This window comes from Galeopterus variegatus, unplaced genomic scaffold (assembly GCF_000696425.1).
Source record: "Galeopterus variegatus unplaced genomic scaffold, G_variegatus-3.0.2 Scaffold827, whole genome shotgun sequence".
NCBI classification, from domain to species: domain Eukaryota; kingdom Metazoa; phylum Chordata; class Mammalia; order Dermoptera; family Cynocephalidae; genus Galeopterus; species Galeopterus variegatus.
The window spans coordinates 420,878-441,469 of NW_007726938.1; the positions used below are offsets into that span (position 1 = coordinate 420,878).

The following is a 20,592-nucleotide window of genomic DNA, read 5'->3' on the forward strand; positions in this document are numbered from 1 at the left end:
ATATCAGCACCACACTCTCCCAAGTGAGCATTGGTGTTATCAGCACCACACTCTCCCAAGTGAGCCACAGGCTGGCCCTCGATACATCCCTTTTTTTTAAAAAAAAGTGTTTTAATTGACAGACTGGAATTGTACATGTTTAGGGGGTACAATGTGATATTTTGATACATATATATGTTGTATAGTGATCAGGTCAGGGTAGTTAATGTAACCATCACCTCATGCGTTTATCATTTCTTTGTGGCAAAGTATTCAAAAGCCTCTTCTCTAGCTATATGTAATATACAAAACTTAACTGTTAACTGTGGTCACTTTACTATGCAATAGAACACCAGAACTTGTTCCTTCTATCTAATTGTAATTTTTAACCTGTTGTCCAACTTTTCCCTGTTTTCCCTTTCCCCTTCCCTTCCCCAGTTTCTGGAAACCACTGTTCTACTCTCTGTCTCTATAATATCAACTTACTCTGTTTTCATATTTTTAGTTTCATATATGAGTGAGATTATGTGGTATTTGTCTTTCTGTGCCTGCCTTATGTAACATAAAGACCTCCAAGTTCATCCATGTTGCTGCAAATGACAGGATCTCATTCTTTTTTTATGGTGAATGTTATTCCATTGTGTATATTTTCCACAGTTTTTAATCCATTTATCCATTCTTGGATAATTAGGTCGATTCCATATCTTGGCTATTGTAAATTGTGCTGCAGTAAACAGGGAAACGCAGACATCTCTTTGACCTGCCGACTTCATTTCCTTTGGGTGTATTAACAGTAGTGGGATTGCTGGATCATGTGGTAGTTCTATTTTTAATTTTTTGAGGAACCTTCATACTGATTTCCATAATGGCTGTACTAGTTTACACTCCCACCAGCAGTGTGCAAGGGTTCCCTTTTCTCTGCATCCTTGCCAACCCTTGTTTTCTTTTGTCTTTTTGAAAATAGCCATTTGACTGGAGTGAAATGTTGTTTTGATTTGCATTTCCCTCATGATTAGTGATGTTGAGCATTTTTCATATGACTGGCCATTTGTATGTTTTCTTTTGAGAAATGTCTAATAGGATCCTTTGCCTATTTCTCAATTGGGTTATTTGTTTTTTTGCTGTTAAGTTCCTTATATATTCTTTTTTTTTTTTTTTGGTCTTTTTGTCTTTTTTCATGACCGGAAACGGATCGCAACCCTCAGTGTCGCGCCCGGACCGGACCGGGACCGGCAACGGGATCGCAACCCTCGGTGTTGCCCCTGCTCCTCGCTCGGCCAGTGAGCGGCCGGTCTGTATGTGGGATCCGAACCCTCGGCGGGAGCGCCGCCACGCTTCCCAAGCGGCGCACTGTAGCAGTGCGCCACCGGGCCGGCCCTCCTTATATATTCTTGATATTCACACCTTGTCAGATGATTAGTTTGCAAATATTTTCTCCCATTCTGTAGGTTGTATCTTCTTTCTGTTAAGTTTCCTTTGATGTGGAAAAGCTTTTTAGTTTGATATAATCTCATTTGTCTATTTTTGTTTTTATTGCTGTGCTTTTTTAAAAAGTTTATTTATTAATATATATATATATATTTTACATTCTAAGATGTTGCAGAGCAGTTGGGGGGAGGGGGAAGGAAGTAGGGTGGGAAAAGGAGGAAGAAGGGGGGCTGTGTTTGAGGTCGTGGCACCCCCATCATTCCTGCAGGGGAGACAAGAGGACTTCTAGCAGTGGCTCAGTCGTTGCTGGGCTGGATGCAGATGTCAGGGGAGGTGTGGCTAAAGCCCTCAGCCCGCTATAGCCTTTGCTTGGGAGTCCTGGGGGCTTCTAGTGGTGGCTTGGTAGTCATTGCTCAGCTGGTTGCAGATGTCAGGGGGGTGTGGCCGAGGCTCTTGGCCCCCCTAACGTCCTGGCTTTGGAGCCCAGGGAGCTTCCTGCAGCAGATTGGTGGTTGCTGCTGGTCTGGTTGTGGGTGCTGGGGTGTGTGGCTGAGGTTCCTGGCCCTTCCCACTCACTGACTTGGGAATTGAGGGGGCTTCCAGTCCTTCTAGGTTCAATAGGTGTTCTTTGCTGATGTGAGACCTTTACTAGTTAATATCAAACTTTGTCTCTGGTCTGTGGGTATTTTATTTTTTCTTTCAGTTCTCTGTTGAATTATCTGCTGTTCTCACTACTTAAACTCTGCACTGGAACTAATTTGTTGTCCTTTGCTTACTTCTAAAATGGAGGAACTTTCTTTGGGGACCAGCACTTGAGCCCTGTGGCTGAGCTAAATTTCTGATTTGCTGCTGTTTCCCTGGGGAAGGCTTTTTTGTGTAGTTCAGGTTTTAATGGTTGACATTGTAGGTACTTCTGGGTCTCATAAGATCCAGTACACCTTGGTTGTGTGGAAACTCTGGTTTGGACCTGAATCTTTTCAGCCAATTGCACCCCCTGCAGTTCTGTATTCCTGAGCAGTCTACATAGAGTGGGCCTGTGCTGATTGGGGGGCAGATCAGCTGTCTTTGCTATGCCCCAGTGTTCTCCCGTGGCCCATCTCCCCAACCGCCTGGACTCCAAATACTTTCCATGGGATGGGCCATGCACTGGTCCCTTGCAGTGACTCACTGGCGTCTGAGTGGCTCCTTTTTTCAGTTGTTGTGGCTCCTCACTCCTATGTGGGTCCATAGGAACCCTGTTAGTGGTCTTGCTGGCCTGAGGGCCATCAAGGCCATCTTCTCCCCTGCTGCCTCCAAGCAACTTCATATGAAGGGCACAGCTGCGGCTTTTGCCAGCTCTTGCTCTGTGTACTCAGCAGCTCCAGTCTTGAAGCGGTTGGGATTTGAAATGGTGGAAGTGATCTTTTCTTTTTCTCATTGTGCTTCTCCTGCCTTCATGAGCTCCGTAGGTCTCTCCTTCTCTTCCCCTGAGCTCTAGTAGTCCCAGCTTGGCTGTTGTTGCCTTTTAATAGTTGTAAATTGGTTGATTAATGGGAGAGAGTGATTCTGGGGACTGTCTATTTTGCCATCTTGACCAGAAGCCTGCTTGTGCTTTTGAAATCTTATTTTAAAAATTCTTGCCCAGCCCATGTTAAAGATTGTTTCCCCGGTTTTCTTCTAATAGTTTCATAGCTTCAGGTTTTACATTTAAATCTTTAATTGATTTTGAGTTGATTTTTATATATGGTGAGAGGTAGGGGTCTAGTCTCATTCTTGTGCATGTGAATATCCAGTTTTCCCAGTACCATTTACTGAAGAAACTGTCCTTTCCCCAGTATATATTCTTGGCACTTTGTCAAAGATCAGTTGGCTGTAGATGCTTGCATTCATTTCTGGGCTCTCTGTTCTGTTGGTCTGTGTGTCTGTTTTTATGCCAGTACTATGCAGTTTTGTTACTATAGCTTTGTAGTATAATTTGAAGTCAGGTAATGTGATGCCTCTAATGTTACTCATTTTTTTCAGGATCGCATTGGCTATTTGGGGACTTTTTTGGTTCCATATGAATTTTAGGATTATTTTTTTCTGTTTCAGAGAAAAATGTCATTGGTATTTTGATAGGGATTGCATTAAATCTGTAGATTGCTTTGGGCAGAATAGCCATTTTAACAATATTAATTCTAACAGTCCATGAACATGGGATATCTTTTCATTTATTTATGTCCTCTTCAATTTTTTCAAAGTTTTATGGTTTCATTGCAGAGGTCTTTTACCTCCTTGGTTAAGTTTATTCTTAGGTATCTAATTTTTTTTGTAGTTGTTGTAAGAGGAGTTGTTTTCTTGATTTCTTTTTCAAAAAGTTTGCTATTAATATATAGAAATGCTGCTGACATTTGTACATATTAATTTGTGTCCTGTAGCTTTACTGAATTTGTTTATTAGTTCTAATAGTTTTTGGTGGAGTCTTTAGGGTTTTCTATGTATAAGATCATGTTGTCTGCAAACAGGGACAGTCTGACATCCCCCTTTCCAATTTGGATGCCTTTTATTTCTTTCTCCTGTCTTGTTGCTCTGGCTAGGACTTCCAGTACTATATTGAATAGAAGTGGTGAAAGTGGGTATCCTTTACTTATCCCTGATCTAAGAAAGAAAACTTTCAGCTTTTCCCCACTCAGTATGATATTAGCTTTGGGTTTGTCATATATAGCCTTTATTTTCTTGAGGTACATATCTTCAATATCCGGTTTGTTAGGAGTTTTTATTATGAAAGAATGTTGAATTTTGTCAAATGTTCTTTCTGCATCAATTGAAATGATCATATGATTTTTGTCTTTTTTTATGTTAATATAGTGTATCACATTTATTGATTTGTGTATGTTAAACCATCCTTGCATCTCTGAGGTAAATCCCACTTGGTCATAGTGAGTGATTTTTTTAATGTGCTGTTGGATTTGGTTTGCTAGTATCTTGTTGAGAATTTTTACGTCTATGTTTATCAGGTATCTATGTTTATCAGGTATACTGGCCGATAAATTTCATTTTTTGTTGTGTCCTTGTCTGGTTTTGGAATCAAGACTAATGCCAGCCTCATAAAATAAGTTGGGAAGTATTCCCTCCTTCTCAATTTTCTGAACTAATCTTTTAAAGAAGTGATATTAGGTTTTTTAAAAATATTTGGTGGAATTCATCAGTGAAACAATCAGGTCCAAGGCTTTTCTTTAATGGGAGACTTTGTATTGTTTGTTCATTTTCCTCACTTGTTAGTGGTCTGTTCATATTTGCTATTTTTTAAAAATTTAATCTTGGTCAATTGTATTTGTCCAGTAATTTATCCACTTCTTCTATGTTATCAAATTTATTGGCATACAGTTGTTCATAATAGTCTCATGATCCTTTGTATTTCTGTGGTATCAGTTGTAATGTCTTCTTTTCCACTTCTGATTTTATTTGAGTCATCTCTTTTTTCTTGGCTAGAGAAAAGGTTAAAGGTTTGTCAATTTTGTTTATCTTTTCAAAAAAAACAACTCTTGGTTTTGCTGATCATTTCAATTGTTTTTTAGTTTCTGTTTCATTTCTTTCTTTCTTTCTTTTTTTTTTTTTGTCTTTTTTGAGACCTGCCGCACCACGCTCAGCCAGTGAGCGCTGTGAGCACACTGGTCATCCCTATATAGGATCCAAACCCGCGGCGGGAGCGCTGCTGCGCTCCCAGCACCGCACTCTCCCGAGTGCACCACGGGCTCGGCCCCTGTTTCATTTATTTCTGCTCTGAGATTTATTGTTTCTTCCTTCTGTATTCGTAAAATTTCTGAAGTTTTTTCTTTTTGTTTTCTAGTTGTGTACCAATGTGATCAGAAAAGATACTTGCTATGATCTCTGTCTTTTAAAATTTGTGTAGACTTGTTTTGTGGCCTAACATGAGGTCTATCCTGGAGAATGTTCCATGTGCACTTGAGAAGAATGTGTATTCTGCAGCTGTTGGATTCAATGTTCTGTAAATGTCTCTGAGGTCTCTTTGATCTGTGAAGTAGTTTAAGTCAGATGTTTATTTATTTATTTTCTATTAGATGATCTGTCCATTGTTTAAGGCAGTGTGTTAAAGTTCCCTACTATTATTGAATTGCACTCTGTCTCTCCCTTTAGGTCCGATAATGTTTGCTTTATATGTCTGGGTGCTCTGGTGTTGGCTGCATGTATATTAATAATTGTTACATCCTCTTGCTGAATTGATCCCTTTATTATTATGTAATGACCTTCTTTGTCTCTCTCTTTTTTTTTTCCTTTTTGTCTTTTTTCGTGTCCGGCAACGGATCGCAACCCTCAGTGTCGCGCCCGTACCGGACCGGGACTGTCAACGGGATCGCAACCCTCGGTGTTGCTCCCACACCTCGCTCAGCCAGTGAGCGGGAACCGGTCTGTATGTGGGATCCGAACCCTCGGCGGGAGCGCCACCGCGCTCCCAAGCGGCGCAGTGTAGCAGTGCGCCACCAGGCTGGCCCCTTTGTCTCTTTTTACAGTTTTTGATTTAAAGGCTATTTTATCTGATATAACTATGGTTACTTTTGCTTGCTTTTGGTTTCCATTTGTGTGGAATATCTTTTTCCAACGCTTAAGTCTATGTATGTCTTTAATAATTAGGTGAGTGTCTTGTGGGCAGCATATTGTTAGGTCTTGTTATCTATTTAGCCACTCTATATCTTTTAATTGGGAAGTTTAATCCATTTACATTCAAGGTTATACTGATATGTGAGTACTTATTCATGCCATTTTGTTAATTGTTATCTGGTTGTTTTATAGATCCTTAGTTCCTTTCTTTTTATATTTACCTCTGTGGATTGATGGTTTTCTGTGGTGCTTAGCTTTGTTTTCTTTCTCTTTCTCATTTGTGTACCTGCTCTAATTTCTTCTTTTGTGGTTACCTTGGAGCTAATGTAAAGAGTCTTGTAGTTGTAGTAAACTCTTTTCAGCTGATAGCAACTTAACTTTGGTCACATGAAAATACTGTAGACTCTCCTCCTGCTCCCATGCACACAAATTATATTTTTATTGCCCTAACTTATGTTTAGGATTGGCTGGCTAACTCAGTTGTTTAGTGTGTGGTGTTATAATGCAAAGGTCAAGGGTTCAGATCCCTGTATTGGCCGGCTGCCAAAAAATCAGAAAACAAAAACAAAGTTTGTTTGTATCTATTGTATGTTCCTTAGCTACTAATTATAGCTATCATTTGACCATTTGGACTTTAAACCTTCATATTAGAGGATGGAAGGATTTACATAGCATCATTACCTCACTGGGGTGTTCTAAGTTTGAAGTATAGGTGAATTTTTTACTTTTTCTTGTTTTCATGGTAGTAATTATCATCTTTCCATTTAGAGCTGTAGCATTTCTTTAGCATTTTCTGCAAGTTTCATCTAGTAGTGATGAATTCCCTCAGCTTTTGCTTGTCTGGGAAGTTCTTTATTTCTCCCTCATTTCTGAAGGATAGCTTTGCTGGATAGTTTTCATGGCTGACAGTTTTTCTTTCAGGTCTTTGAATATATCATCCCATTCTCTCCTGTCCTATAAGGTTTCTATTGAGAAATCTGATGATAGTCTTATAGTGATTCCTTTATATGTGTCTTGATGCTTTTCTCTTGTAGCTTTTAGAATTTTCTCTTTGTCTTTGACTTTTGACAATTAGTTTACAATGTGCCTCAGAGAGAATCTTTTGGGTTGAGTGTAGTTGGGGAACGTTGAGCTTCCTGAACCTGAATGTCCATATCTTTCCCAGTAATTGGGAAGCCTTCAGCTATTATTTCATTAAATAGGGTGTCTGTGCCTTTGTCCATCTGTCCTACCTATGGAGCATCTGTTACTCAGACATTTGTTTGCTTAATGGTGTCCTGTTCATCACATAGGGTTTCTTCATTCTTTTTCATACTTATTTCTTTTTTTCCTCTGACTGGGCTATTTCCATAGATCTGTCTTCAAGTTCAGAAATCACTTTTGCTTAATCTAGTCTGTTATGGAAGCTCTCAGTTGTATTTTTTTTATTTCATTCATTGAATTCTTTAGCTCCGGTATTTCTATTTGGTTCTTTTTTATATCTTTTTGTGAAATTTCTCCTTCAGATCATGAATTTTTTTCCTAATTTTATTGAAAAGTTTGCCTTTGTTCTTTTGTATCTCATTGAGTTTCCTAAGATCATTATTTGAAATTCCTTTACAAGCATTTCATAACTGTCTTTCTCTTTGACATCTCTTACTGAAGAAGTATTATATTCCTTAGGAGATGTCATGTTTCCTTGCTCTTTCATGATTCTTGTGTTCCTAAGTTGATAACTGCACATCTAATAGAGTAGTTGCTTTTCCCAATTTTATGGAGTAGATTACATAGAAATGTCTTTTTTCTGTGTGTAGGTCCTATGGTGACTGTTGTATATGTTGTATTGGCTGGACTCAGTAGCGTAATCTTTGTGCAGCTTCTTTGGTTGTAATCCTCTTCAGTGATGTCTGCAAATGTCTCAGTGGCCTAAACTTCCAGAGTTCATGCCAACAGTGGCTGTGTTTTGCCAGGTCAGAGACTCCAGGCTGGTTGTTGGGCCAAGCTTATGTGGGTACAGAGGGCCAACCAGCTGCTTGGTAGTCTCTCCGAGGCACCGAGTCACTGCCTGACTGGTTCTCAGGACAGGCATGCGCATACAGCTCTGAGGTTGTCTATTCCAGGGGATGGTGCACTGTCTGACCAGCTTTTGGGCAGGATACAGTTGTGTCTGGGTGCAGGGTGGGGGTGGTTAAGTGGCTCTGTGAAGGCCTGTCAGGGGAGTGGATGCCACTGCCTTGTCAGGAACTGGCATGTGCAGGTGTAGCAGGGCCAGGTGGTTCTACAGAGGCCTGCCAGAGGAGGTGAAGCCACTTCCCAATCTGCTATAAAGCAGGGAGCAGGCATGCACAGGTGCAGTAGGGCCCAGTACTTCTGTGGAGACCCACTAGATCCACTTCTGATCCTGGAGCAGCATGGCTGAAAGGGTGCAGGAGGGCCCAGCAGCTCTGTGGAGGGTCATTGCCTGATCCATTGTCCAGTAGGTAGCAGGTGTGCAGTGGTGTAGCAGGGCCTAGTAGCTCCGCAGAGGACTGCCAGATCAACTCTGTAGTCTGGAACAGACCTCCAAGGGTGCAGGAGGGCCCAGCAGCTCCATAGAGGCCTGCCGGATAAAGGCAGTGCCGCTGCCCAGTCACCGTCAGGTGAAGAGTGGGTGTGTACCAGTGCAGCAGAGCCCGCAGCACTACTGACGGCCACCAGATCAGCTGTTGAGCTTTGAGCAAGCATGCACAGGTGCGTCCAGGCTTGATAGTACTGTCGATGCCTCCTGTGGAGAGGCAAAGCTGCTGCCTGATGTGTGTCAGGAAGTAGGTGGTACACTAGTGCAGCAGTGCCCAGCGGCTCTGTAGATGGCCCCAGGGGAGGTGGAGCTACCTCTGGACTGGCTGTCAGGCCAACATCAGCACCTGTGGTCTCAGCAGGCCAGTGGGTTGTGCAGGGCATGTGCACATGAATGTGGTAGACCACTGCTTATTGGCGGCTCTCTCACTGAGCAGGTCTGCCTGTTTTCCTGGGGGGCGGGGAAGAAGTGCATTGTGCTTCAGACACTGGAGTCTTGGATTTTCAGTCTGGCCTGGCCTCCAGGCATCCGTAGTTATGGTCCTGCTGGTTCCTGTGTGACCATGTTAGAGTGAAGGTGGGGCCTCAGAATAGAGGGAGTCAGTTTTCACCAGCCTCCGAGGCAGGATGCACTCTAGCAATGGGTTTGACTTCAAGATGATGCTGTGCCATAACTGCTTAGGTCAGGAGGCTGGGGGGTTGCTCTCCCTGGGTTTCTACTATGAGGCCATGCTGCTGCACAAACTCCCAGCTACTTTCCAAACTGGGTTTGGGGCCTGAGAGGACTGGGGGACTCTCTTGTTGCAGGGATTGCTGGTGTTTGTGGCATCAGTGGAAACAGCTGGGGTGCTTCTAGCTTACGTTCTCTCTGCCTTACTCTGAGCTGGTACCTGCAGGGAGACAGTGAGGCAGAGGCACGGTGCCCTCCTCTGCTCTCTGTGATGCTATCCCCATCTTCTGTGCTCCACAAGGATTTCATCACTCCCCTAGTGCTCTGTAGCATATTTCTTTAGTCATTCCAGTCAAAATATATTTGTTTATTTGTTGTTTTGGTCTATTTTGTTGGGGTGGGTGGACAAGCACCAGACAACTCTAGTTGGCCATCTTGCTCTGCCCTCCCACTGGATTTTCTCAGTGCATCTTTTTAAAGCTTTTGATATGTGTGATAGTGTGGCAGGATTCAGTTTCTTCTTTAGCCTTCTTTTTTTCTAATTTTAAAGGTAATGGTTTATATCCTTTGGGAAAATTTAGGAAAAAAACTACAAAGAAGGAAAGATTACAACTATTGTTAATGCTTTTGTGTATATTTTTTTAGATCATTTTGATGCTGAGATAAATATGCTTGTTCTTTAAAATTAAAATAGGGTTCTCAGAGAAATAGTCTTATATATTGCTTTTTACCACTTGTATATAATAGTTGCCTTTTCGTGTCATTTCTGTAGAATGACATGATTTTTAAAGCTGCATACTATTTCATTGTGTAGCTACATTGTGATTAACCAGTTGGTTGATGGACAGTTAGATTAAGCATACTTATGTGGTGGTTATTTTCTCAGGATTCATTTTTATAAGTGGAGTTTTAGGGCCGAATGGTGTGTACAGTTTAAACTTTAGTACAGATTGCCAAACTGTCCTCCAGAAGGGTGCTCTGTTTTACATTACTACCAATGGTGGACGAGAGTGTTCATTTCCTCTGATTTCAGCTAATATTTTAGTCACTGCATTAGTCTTTAGAATTCTGATATTTTAAAAATGGTGAATTTTTATTGTTTCACTTTGTTTACTCGTGAGATTTTGGCCATATGTACATTTTATTTTGTGAACTGGCTCTCATCCTTTGCCTTTACCTATTTTTTTCTATTGGGATGTTTATCTTTTTCTTTTTCTTATTGTTTTATTGGAATTTTCTATAAAGAAGAATGTTAAGCCCCCATCGGTTATACATGTTGTAAATAAATTTTTTTTCTGGTTTATTTTTTGTCTTAAATTTTGTTTACATTGCCTTCTGCTCTATTAAAGATTTGAATTTTTATGTAGTTAAATGTACTCCACCCATCTACCCCCTTTTTTGGGGGGTGTATTTTGCTTTGGTCCCAGGGTTACAAAAATATTTATCTGTATCTTCTAGTATTTTTTAAGGTTTTCTATTTTATATTGAAATCTTTAATCCAACTGAAATGTATTTTGAATTAAGATGTGGGGCCCATTTTATGTTTGTAACTGGTGATGTTTTCAATAGCTTCCTTTGTGTCCTTAAATTCTAGATATCTGCCAAGTTTCTTTCAGTAATATTAGCATAATGATGTCATAATTAAAATTCTTTAATCTTTTTAATAGTGCTGCTGGTCTTATTATTATTTTTTTTTAAAGGAACTTTGTGCTTTAATGTTTTCCCTGGATTGGATTAAAGCAAAAACAGAACTTGTAGGCCCTGCTCATCTGATTCATGAATTTGTGGAATACAGACATATATTGGATGAAAAGGTATATATTAATGTAAAAAATTAGTGCCTAAAGGACATCTCATTTTAACTTTTAGCTCTAGGTTTAATGGTGGGTATGAGCAGAATTGAAGGGGCAAAGAGAGATAATTTCCCTACCTTGATCTTTGACTATTCTAATTAATATACTTCCTAGCCTACTGGGAATGTAGGTAGGATTGAGGTTTGAAAATTGGGAAGGTAAGGTGTTCAGCGTTTTTTTTTTTTTAAAAAAGAATGTGTTAAGAAGTGTTTGATAATAAAATTTTTACCCTATGTTTAAAAGTTAAAAGAGTATCACTATATGTTTGTTACCTAATGGTTGGCTATTCAATTTTAGTTCATATGATTTTATTTAAGCCTTTTAAAGTGGCAAGATCACAGAAACAGAAAAATGTTAGATCTTTGCTCTGGTTATGTTTCTAAGAGATTTAAGTTTATTCATAGGATTGTGCAGTCTGTGAGAATTTTCAAGAGTTTTTATCTTTAAATGGACACCTTCTTGGACGACAGCCATTTCCTAATATTGTACAACTGGGTCTCTGTGAACCGGAAACATCAGAAGTTTATCATCAAGCTAAGCTGCAGGCCAAGCAGGAGGTCGATAATGGAATGCTTTATGTGGAGTGGATGTAAGTAGGTTAGGAGAGAAACCAAAGGGAGTGGAGTGCTAACTATGTCATTATTTTCATGTGGTGAATAAGTTCACTCCAGGAAAATTTAACTACTTTGGAAAGGGCTGGAACTTTTAATAAGCATTCTTACTTATTGAAAAGTTCCAGGGAAGTAAGCATAGAAGAAAATGATTGTATTTTCAAGGAATTCATAGAAATACATGCCTAGGAGGCATTTTGAGAAGTCATCCTAAGTATTAATACTAAATGCTTGACTTATTGCAATCTAGTATAGTGGTGAAGAGCATGGGCTTTGCAGCCACAGACTTAGGTTTAAGTCTCAGTTCTAAAACGTAATAGTTTTGTGATTTTGAATAAGTTACAGGTTACTCTCTCATACGTGAAATGGAGGTAACAGTCCTTTGAGGTAAGTCCTATGTTTGTGTAGATGTAAATAAGATACTGGCTATAAGGTGATTTGGCCTTTGCCTTGCGTAGTCCTTTTTTCATATCCACTGAATCCTGATTCTTTTAACTCCTAAAGGAGGCTGTTCACTTTTGCTCTTACCTTAATTTTACCAATTAATAAAAAGCAAAGGATAAACTACCATCTTTTTAATGCCTGTTCTGTATATCATGATGTTATATTCCAATAACATGTTATTCCATTTAATTTTCAAAACAACCTTATAAAGTAAATAATTTTACAAATAAGAAAATCGAGGGCCGAGCCTGTGGCGCACTCGGGAGAGTGTGGCGCTTGGGAGCGCAGCAGTGCTCCCGCCGCGGGTTCGGATCCTATATAGGGATGACTGGTGCGTTCACAGCGCTCACTGGCTGAGCGCGGTGCGGCTGGTCTCAAAAAGGACAAAAAAAAAAGAAAATCGAGGCACAGAGAGGTTGGGGGTTGAATAAGCTCATGTGGCTTGATGAATGGCATTTAAACTCTGGGTCTGTCTGGCTTTATTTTCCATGCTCTTTCCATATGTCATGCTTCTCTTATAGCTTGAAACAATAAATATGAATGGTTGTCTTTTCACATATATAATTTATATCCAAATTGAACTCCAGGTTGGTATCTGTGACCTTTATGGCTCTGGGCCTTCTTTCCAAATAAGTCAGTTTGCCATAGGTGATTCCCTTGATTCAGTTTAGTTCAACAAGCATTTGAGTTTCTCTAATGTGCTAAGCACTGTTACTAGGTGCTAAGGCTTTCTCCAAGGAGTTCACAATCTGGTAGTGAAGAAAGAAGTTTGAGCAAATGATTATGATTTGATGTGATGAGTGCAATAGCAGAAGTATGTATAAAATAGAGGTAGAACTGGTAAGTAAATTAACTTGGATGAGTGAGGAATTCAAGGAAGGTTCCATGAAGGAGGTGCTATCTGAGAGAGTTAAAAAACTTTTCTAGTTAAAACTTAATTTTTTTTCTTGGTTTTATTTTTATTTTAAGGTAATACCTGTCCCTGATTAAAACAAACAAATAGAATATGGGATGTAAAATGAAAAGTCAAAGACCTCCCATCTCTCCCCTACCTTTCCACTTCCCAGTGTTAACCATTCTTTTTTTTTTTTTTTTTTTTAAAGATGACCGGTAAGGGGATCCTAACCCTTGTCTTGGTGTTGTCAGCACCACGCCCAGCCAGTGAGTGAACCGGCCATCCGTATATGGGATCCGAACCCGGGGCCTTGGTGCTATTAGCACCGCACTCTCCCGAGTGAGCCACTGGGCCGGCCAGTGTTAACCATTCTTTAACACTTTCTTCTTGGCAGGAGCCCCCTAATTGACTGAAGCTAGGTTAGATCTGTCTGTATTCTAGAATACTCCTTGTTTACTCCATATCACAGCATTTGTCACACTTCATGGTGGTGGTTTACTTGTTTCTCTCCCATACTGTAATCCATATATCTGTAGTGTAGAATAGTTTGGAGGTTAAAGTAACAGACTCTGGCTCTAGACTGCCTGGGCTTGAATCCCAGTTCTGCTGTTTATTAGTTGTGTATCATTAGGGGAAAGTTATTCAGCTTTCTTTGCCTAATAGTACTATTTAATAGCACTGTTGTGAGGATTAAATGAGTGTGTGTATGCGTGTATATATACATACATATAAACACATTGAACTTTGAATGGTACCTAGTTCATACAGAGTGCTCAATAAATATTAGTTTTTGTTGTTAAGAACAGCATTTAGCATTTTGTCTGGTCCATTTAGTTGGTATTCAGTAGAAATTTGTGGAAGGGTGAATGAATTCATGTTTTAGTTAGTGGCTGAAATAGAATCTTAATACTTGGTCTGATCAAATGGGCATAGGTTTAGTTCTTATTCTCTTACAAATTGCTGAGTTTGTTATTTTGACTTTTTCTTGCTGTTTCTTTTTCCCATTGCATCAACTGCATTTCAACCTGTGATGTTCTCTCATAGAATGGTTAGTCATTCATAAGTGTATTTTTTTAGCTGGGTTTGACCAGGCCATATTCAAAGAATGCTTTATTTCAGTACTATAAATCCTTTTTTTCCCCTGTTTATCATAGAAAGAGGTGTAACCTTAAATTGAGTTTCAGTTTTCAAAGAAATCATTTGTTCACTAATTCCTTTGTTATTTAATATTTTTTGGCCATCTACTGTATGCATGTCACTATGGAGGTCACTTTCTGAGCTTCAGGGATTGATAGATCAAGGGGAAAGACTTACCTTTGTGTTCCTTTTTAACATTTGGTTGTCCTGTGTGTGGTTAATTTTTTTAAAGAATGATAATAGTGGCCTCTTTATATGTTAGGTACTGTTTAGAGTAGATTGTATTTCTTCTACTTTACATATGAGGAAATGGAAACTTTTTAGGTTAAGTAACTTGCCTAAGTGTACACACTTAATAAGTAGTAGAAGTGAAGTTGCCCTTTAGGTTTGACTGACTCTTAACCTTTGATTCTTAAAATAAGCACAATACCATTTAACATATTTACTTGTACTCAAAGTGCCTGGGTATGTATGTGAAATTCTGACACTTTAGTAATTTAAATAGTTTTAAGTACATATTTCATTCCTTTACCCTTTAGCTCACAAGCAATAATATAATATCAATACTAGTGTAATAGTTGGTATTCATTAGATTAAGATACAAAGAAAATGACATTGCTTTATCTTACTGTTCCCTCTATGCCTGCATTGTAGTTAGAGAAGAACAGTTTTAAAGTACATCATCATAATGGTGGGAGTGGTGTCATTTTAGTTAGGAAATCAGCTTTGTTTTGCTGTGGTTTTTTCGTTTTGAAAGAGACAGATTTTTTGAAGGTATCCTTACATTATGTTTTATCTGCATATGTTGTTATTAATGTATCAAAGGAAAATAGAAAATGACATGTATTTGACTAGATTTCTTCAACTCAGTGACATTTGTAACACATGACAGGTTGCTTGATATAAGGTAGCATTTCTATTAAAGTGCTGTTTTTGTTATAGTATGCTTTTTTCTTTAGGTGATTTATGCCATCATTTGCATATTAGTACTTTAAGAATTTTGTATGTTCAGGAACATAACTATGTTAAAAAGACAGTTTATTATTGAAAGAAAATGATTACTTTCACTGTTATTTATTGGATTTCTGTTCATATTTTCCCTTTTATTTAGAAATAAAAAAAACATCAAGAATCTCTCTCGCTTGGTTGTCCGCCCCCATACAGATGCTGTTTACCATGCCTGCTTTTCTGAGGATGGTCAGAAAATAGCTTCTTGTGGAGCTGATAAAACCTTACAGGTAAAACATATCTCTTGAGAAAAATTGAAGGAGGCATGTACCCAATCCTTTGTAGATTAGATTATGTTTAAATCCTGAAAATTCAAGAAAATTGCAAATTGGAAATAGCAGAGATATCCAAATCTCTCGAACATTTTATGAAAACTTTCTGGAGAGATTTTAAAGATATTGTTATGTGTTTTCATGATTCTAAACTTGCCAGGTAACAAGTGCCTTTTACCCTGCCATTCAGTTACCTACATCCATTTGCCAGCTAAGGGTAACGAGGAAGTGATAATTGCTAGAAGATATAAGGAGTTCATAGCACAGCGGATAGAGCTCTGATTAAAAAGGTGATTAAGTAAAATAACCTATTTTTTCAAAGGCTTAGGAATAGATTTCTGACTGTAAATAAGAATTGGACTAGGTTGTTTTCTAAGGTGCTTTAAGCAATTTTCTTTTTCTCATTTGTTGACAGAAAACATGAATGAGTACTTTTCTTTACATTTTTGCTCTACCTTTTGATTTTGAAGGAAACAAGATCAGATTATTTAAAACTTTTGTATTTGGGGCAGACCCCGTGGCTCACTCGGGAGAGTGCAGCGCTGGGAGCGCAGTGGCGCTCCCGCCGCGGGTTTGGATCCTATATAGGGATGGCTGGTGTGCACACTGGCTGAGTGCGGTGCGGGGATGGCCGGTGCGCTCACTGGCTGAGCGCGGTGTGGGCGACACCAAGCCAAGGGTTGCAATCCCCTTACCGGTCACAAAAAGGCAAAAAAAAACCAAAAAAAAAAACCTTTTGTATTTGGGATGGTTTTAGTCCTTACAAATTTTGATTGCATACCTTATTTTTATATGTGTTCTTTATTAGTAATTTTATTAATTATGGCTTTTGAGCCTGTGAAATAAAGCATATTGAATGAAATATTTTCTATTTGATTGTTAAGGATTTGCCAAAATAGTCTCAAGAACTGAATCTATACTCTTTTTATTGGTATTTACAAACATTTAGCAATGGATGTTCCCTATTTACATTAATATACAAATTCTGACAGAAATTCTGAGTTTTGGAGTGATTTTGCCAAGGTTCATTTCTATTTTGCAAAGTAACAATGTTTAAGATCTTTTAGGGAAATTTTTTTATTGCATAATGGTCCGTAGTTAAGTGGTTTATAGTAAAAAGATTTTATTGTTGCCTTTGTAGGTGTTCAAAGCTGAAACAGGAGAGAAACTTCTAGAAATTAAGGCTCATGAGGATGAAGTGCTTTGTTGTGCATTCTCTACAGATGACAGATTTATAGCAACCTGCTCAGTGGACAAAAAAGTGAAGGTAGGGAAATATTTTCCTCTTGAGTTACAATCACCACAGAACTAATTTTCTTTTTCCATAATAGAGAGACTGGAGTAAGTTGGGGTAAAGGACTCTTGCCTGTTGGTCTACTAACTTGATTATTTGTAAATTAACAATGTCTGAAAATTGTTTATTTTTAAGCTCCAGCAAAAATGCCTAAGTTGGTCAGCCTGAGGTATTTACCAGTGGGAAAATGCAACTACAAATTAATGAATTTACCTGCCATTAATAGTCAGGTGTGTGGGTTAAATATCAATTGAAATCTTTGAGTACATTGTGATCAGAAGTACTGCTGCACAAAAGTATTGTCTGATATCAGATTCCTGTTGTAAAATATATAATCTGTGAAATTTTTACCTGTATGAACTGGTGTATATATTCAATGCAAAACCAGATGGTTGAACAAACTAGCAATTAGCCTACTAGTCTAAAATATAAACAGAAAAAAATAAACAGAGGGTAATTTTTATCTTTGTTAATTATTCTTTCTTGTCTCTTGTCCCTAAATTTGGCTTTTAGCCTGAGCATTTATACTAATATGGAATTTAAGAGAAACTGAAGACTTGGAGGATGTTTTATCACTTGGTATATGGAATGGGGGAACCTCACTTCAAGCTTTTTTCAAAGGGATTTTGGAGTACTGAATCTGGCAAGATGGGGTGGGCAAGAAAATTGGCTTGGGAGTTTTCCTGGAGTTTTCACCCATTTGAACAGGGCCGTGGAATGTCCAGACTATATTGAAACCTTGGAAAATCTAGTACTTGATAGATTGAACTAGGTGGCTTTAAACCAACAGTGAATTAACTCACTATGTAGACTCTACTCCGAGTCAGACTTGAAGTTGGCCACTCTGGACAGTTTTAAAGTCAGAACTACATGGAGTGAAAGGAAATAATACTGAGTTTCTGTTTTCTAAGAACTCACAATATAAAGCAAGAGGTAGAAATACCCATTAAAGAACTTCATAATAAGATAAACTCTTTGGACTTCTGGGGATTCTAATAAGTGCTTTGATAAGATACAAAGGGAATGTATTGGGGTGGGGGTGTGGGGAACATTAGACCCTCTGAAAAGTCAAAATCCCAGAGGAGATTCATAAGGTAATTTATTTCTTTTGTTTGTTGTTATGGTTACATAGAACAGACTGCTTAGTTGTTTTACATTGTAACTAGAATGGTGATTGCTTTTTACTGAGAACTTAACACTGAGAGGCTTTATACTACACACTTTCTTATATTACATTATCAATTTCTCACTACAACTTGCAGAGAAAGTATTGACCCCATTTTGCAGAAGAGGAAATAAGTTCAGAGATGAAGTCACTTGCCCATGCTCTCTTTAACAATAACAGGGTTGAAAGCTAGGCTTCTCTGAGATTAAAGCCTTTATTTTTTTCACTGAGGAAGCTGCCTTTACTTATTTATATGTACTTTGAAGTCTGCAGAAGACATCATATCTATTATCTCATTTGGTACCCTGAATTGTGTAGGACAGGTACTTTACAAAGGAGGAAACTGAGATGCAGGTAAGTTAAGGACTTGATGAAGGACACACCAATCATAAGTGGTAGAGTCTGGGTCTTGGACTTAACCTTTCTGATTTTCTGTCATTCATAAGAGCATGTAAAATCTTGCCCTTGGAGAATGTAATGTTTTCATGAGATTCCAATTATGCTATAGAAAGATATGTGTAGACTTAAAAGTATTTAAAAAAAAAACAAAAACATTGAGGCAAAATATTGCCATATTTTAGAGAAGGGGAGGCTTTCATTGGTGTCATGTCTGACTGGGAAAATCTACCATAACATGATCGATAGCATCTGCAAAGTGACTTACATTTGCTTTGTCCCTCTGTTCTCCTGTTGAGAATAACGGATATTTGTACATTTTGTTTTCTCTGTTTGCTTTAGATTTGGGATTCTGTTACTGGGAAACTAGTACGTACCTACAATGAGCACTCAGAGCAAGTCAATTGCTGCCATTTCACCAACAGCAGTTATCCCCTTCTCTTAGCCACTGCGTCAAGTGACTCCTTCCTCAAAGTACGTGTGGATATTTATTTATATATTTGTTTATTTATTTATAATTTATTTTATTTATTGAATCAAAATTGATTATACATATTTTGGGGGTTGAACATTGAGACATGTTGATCAAATCAATATTACTAGCATATGTATTGTTACAAATCATAATTATTCTTTATGCCCCCATCCAATCTCTCCCCCCACCAGTCACCCCAGATTTCCTCTCTCCCTCTGAAAGAATCATAGCTACTCTGTTAATCTGCTGCCCAGATGATCCATCCAATGCTGAGAGATGTGATCGCGTCCCCCAACATCATCACAGAGCAGACACTGCCTCTGTCACTCTGAAATGGGCTTTGTGGAAAGAGACATCCTCCCCTCCTCCTTGACTCCGCTGGTGACTCTCCCCTTGCGAATGCACTCCAGTGGTTGGCGGACCATCTGCGCGGTGCTTGTGGTGTCTAGTTGCTTTCGTGGCAGCCATAGTCACCGTGGAGGCTGCAGTGGGCCACCCACACAGAGGTGCCGTTTCTGGCATGCTCCCCAGCACCGGCGGCATGCCTGGTTGTGGGGTGTGTCTGGTCCCCTTCTCCATGTCTCCAGTCTCTGGGCAGGCCCCAAGTCGCTGGTGCCATGTGCCAGGTTGTGAGAGGTGTGTCCAGTCCCCTTCTCCATGCCTTGGGTCACCAGGTGAGACCCTAGGAGCTGGCTTGGTGTGCCTGGTTGGGAGAGGGGGGGTCCAGTCCCTTTCTCCATGCCCCAGGTCCCTGGGCAGGCCCCGAGGTGCTGGCACGGTGTGCCTGGTTGAGGGAGGGCGGTCTGGTCCCCTTCTCCAAACTGTGCCAGTGCCCCGGGTCTCTGGGTGGGCTCCGAGGCACTGGTGTGGCATGCCTGGTTGTGGGAGGAGGGTCCAGTCCCCATCTCCATGCCCTGGGTGGGCCCTGAGGCACTGGCATGGTGTGCCTCATTGAGGGAGGGCAGTCTAGTCCCCTTCTCCATGCCCTGGGTCTCTGGGTGGGCCCCGAGGCACTGGCGTGGCATGCCTGGTTGTGGGAGGAGGGTCCAGTCCCCATCTCCATTCCCTGGGTGGGCCCTGAGGCACTGGCATGGTGTGCCTGGTTGTGGGAGGGTGGTCCAGTCCCCCTCTCCATGCCCCGGGTCCCTGGGTGGGCCCTGAGGCACTGGCACAGTGTGCCTGGTTGTGGGAGAGAGGTCTGGTCCCCTTCTCCATGCCCTGGGTCCCTGGGCAGGCCCTGAGGTGCTGGCATGGTGTACCTGGTTGTTTGAAGAGGGTCTGGTCCCCGGCTCCATACCTCGGGTCACTGGGCAAGGACCCAAGGTGCTGGCTAGGTGTGCCTGGTTGTGGGAGAGAGGTCTGGTCCCCTTCTCCATGCCTTGGGTCCCTGGGAAGGCCCTGAGGTGCGGGCATGGTGTGCCTGGTTGTGGGAGAGAGGTCTGGTCCCATTCTCCTTGCCTCGGCTCACTGGGTGGGCCCTGAGGCACTGGCACAGTGTGCCTGGTTGTGGGAGAGAGGTCCGGTCCCCTTCTCCATGCTTTGAGACCCGAGGCGCTGGTGTGGTGTGCCTGGTTGTGGGAGGAGGGTCTGGTCCCCGGCTCCATACCTCAGGTCACTGAGCAGGACCCAAGGTGCTGGCTAGGTTTGCCTGGTTGTGGGAGAGAGGTCTGGTCCTCTTCTCCATACTTCGGGACCCCAGGTGGGCTCTGAGGTGCTGGCATGGTGTACCTGGTTGTGGGAGAGAGGTCTGGTTCTCTTCTCCATGCCTTGGATCCCTGGGCAGGCCTTGAGGTGTGGGCATGGTGTGCCTGGTTGTGGGAAGAGAGGTCTGATCCCCTTCTCTTTGCCTTGG

General features: G+C 40.5%; 1 protein-coding gene across 1 annotated transcript in view; it reads left to right on the forward strand.

Moving 5' to 3' along the window:
* The window catches only part of APAF1 (apoptotic peptidase activating factor 1), a 142,754-nt gene that overhangs the window by 57,368 nt on the left and 64,794 nt on the right, over positions 1-20,592 (forward strand). The window contains exons 11-15 of the mRNA XM_008572720.1: positions 10,891-11,004; positions 11,448-11,632; positions 15,242-15,368; positions 16,552-16,677; positions 18,608-18,739. Coding sequence (XP_008570942.1) covers positions 10,891-11,004; positions 11,448-11,632; positions 15,242-15,368; positions 16,552-16,677; positions 18,608-18,739 — 684 coding nt within the window. The remainder of the gene's footprint in view (positions 1-10,890; positions 11,005-11,447; positions 11,633-15,241; positions 15,369-16,551; positions 16,678-18,607; positions 18,740-20,592) is intronic.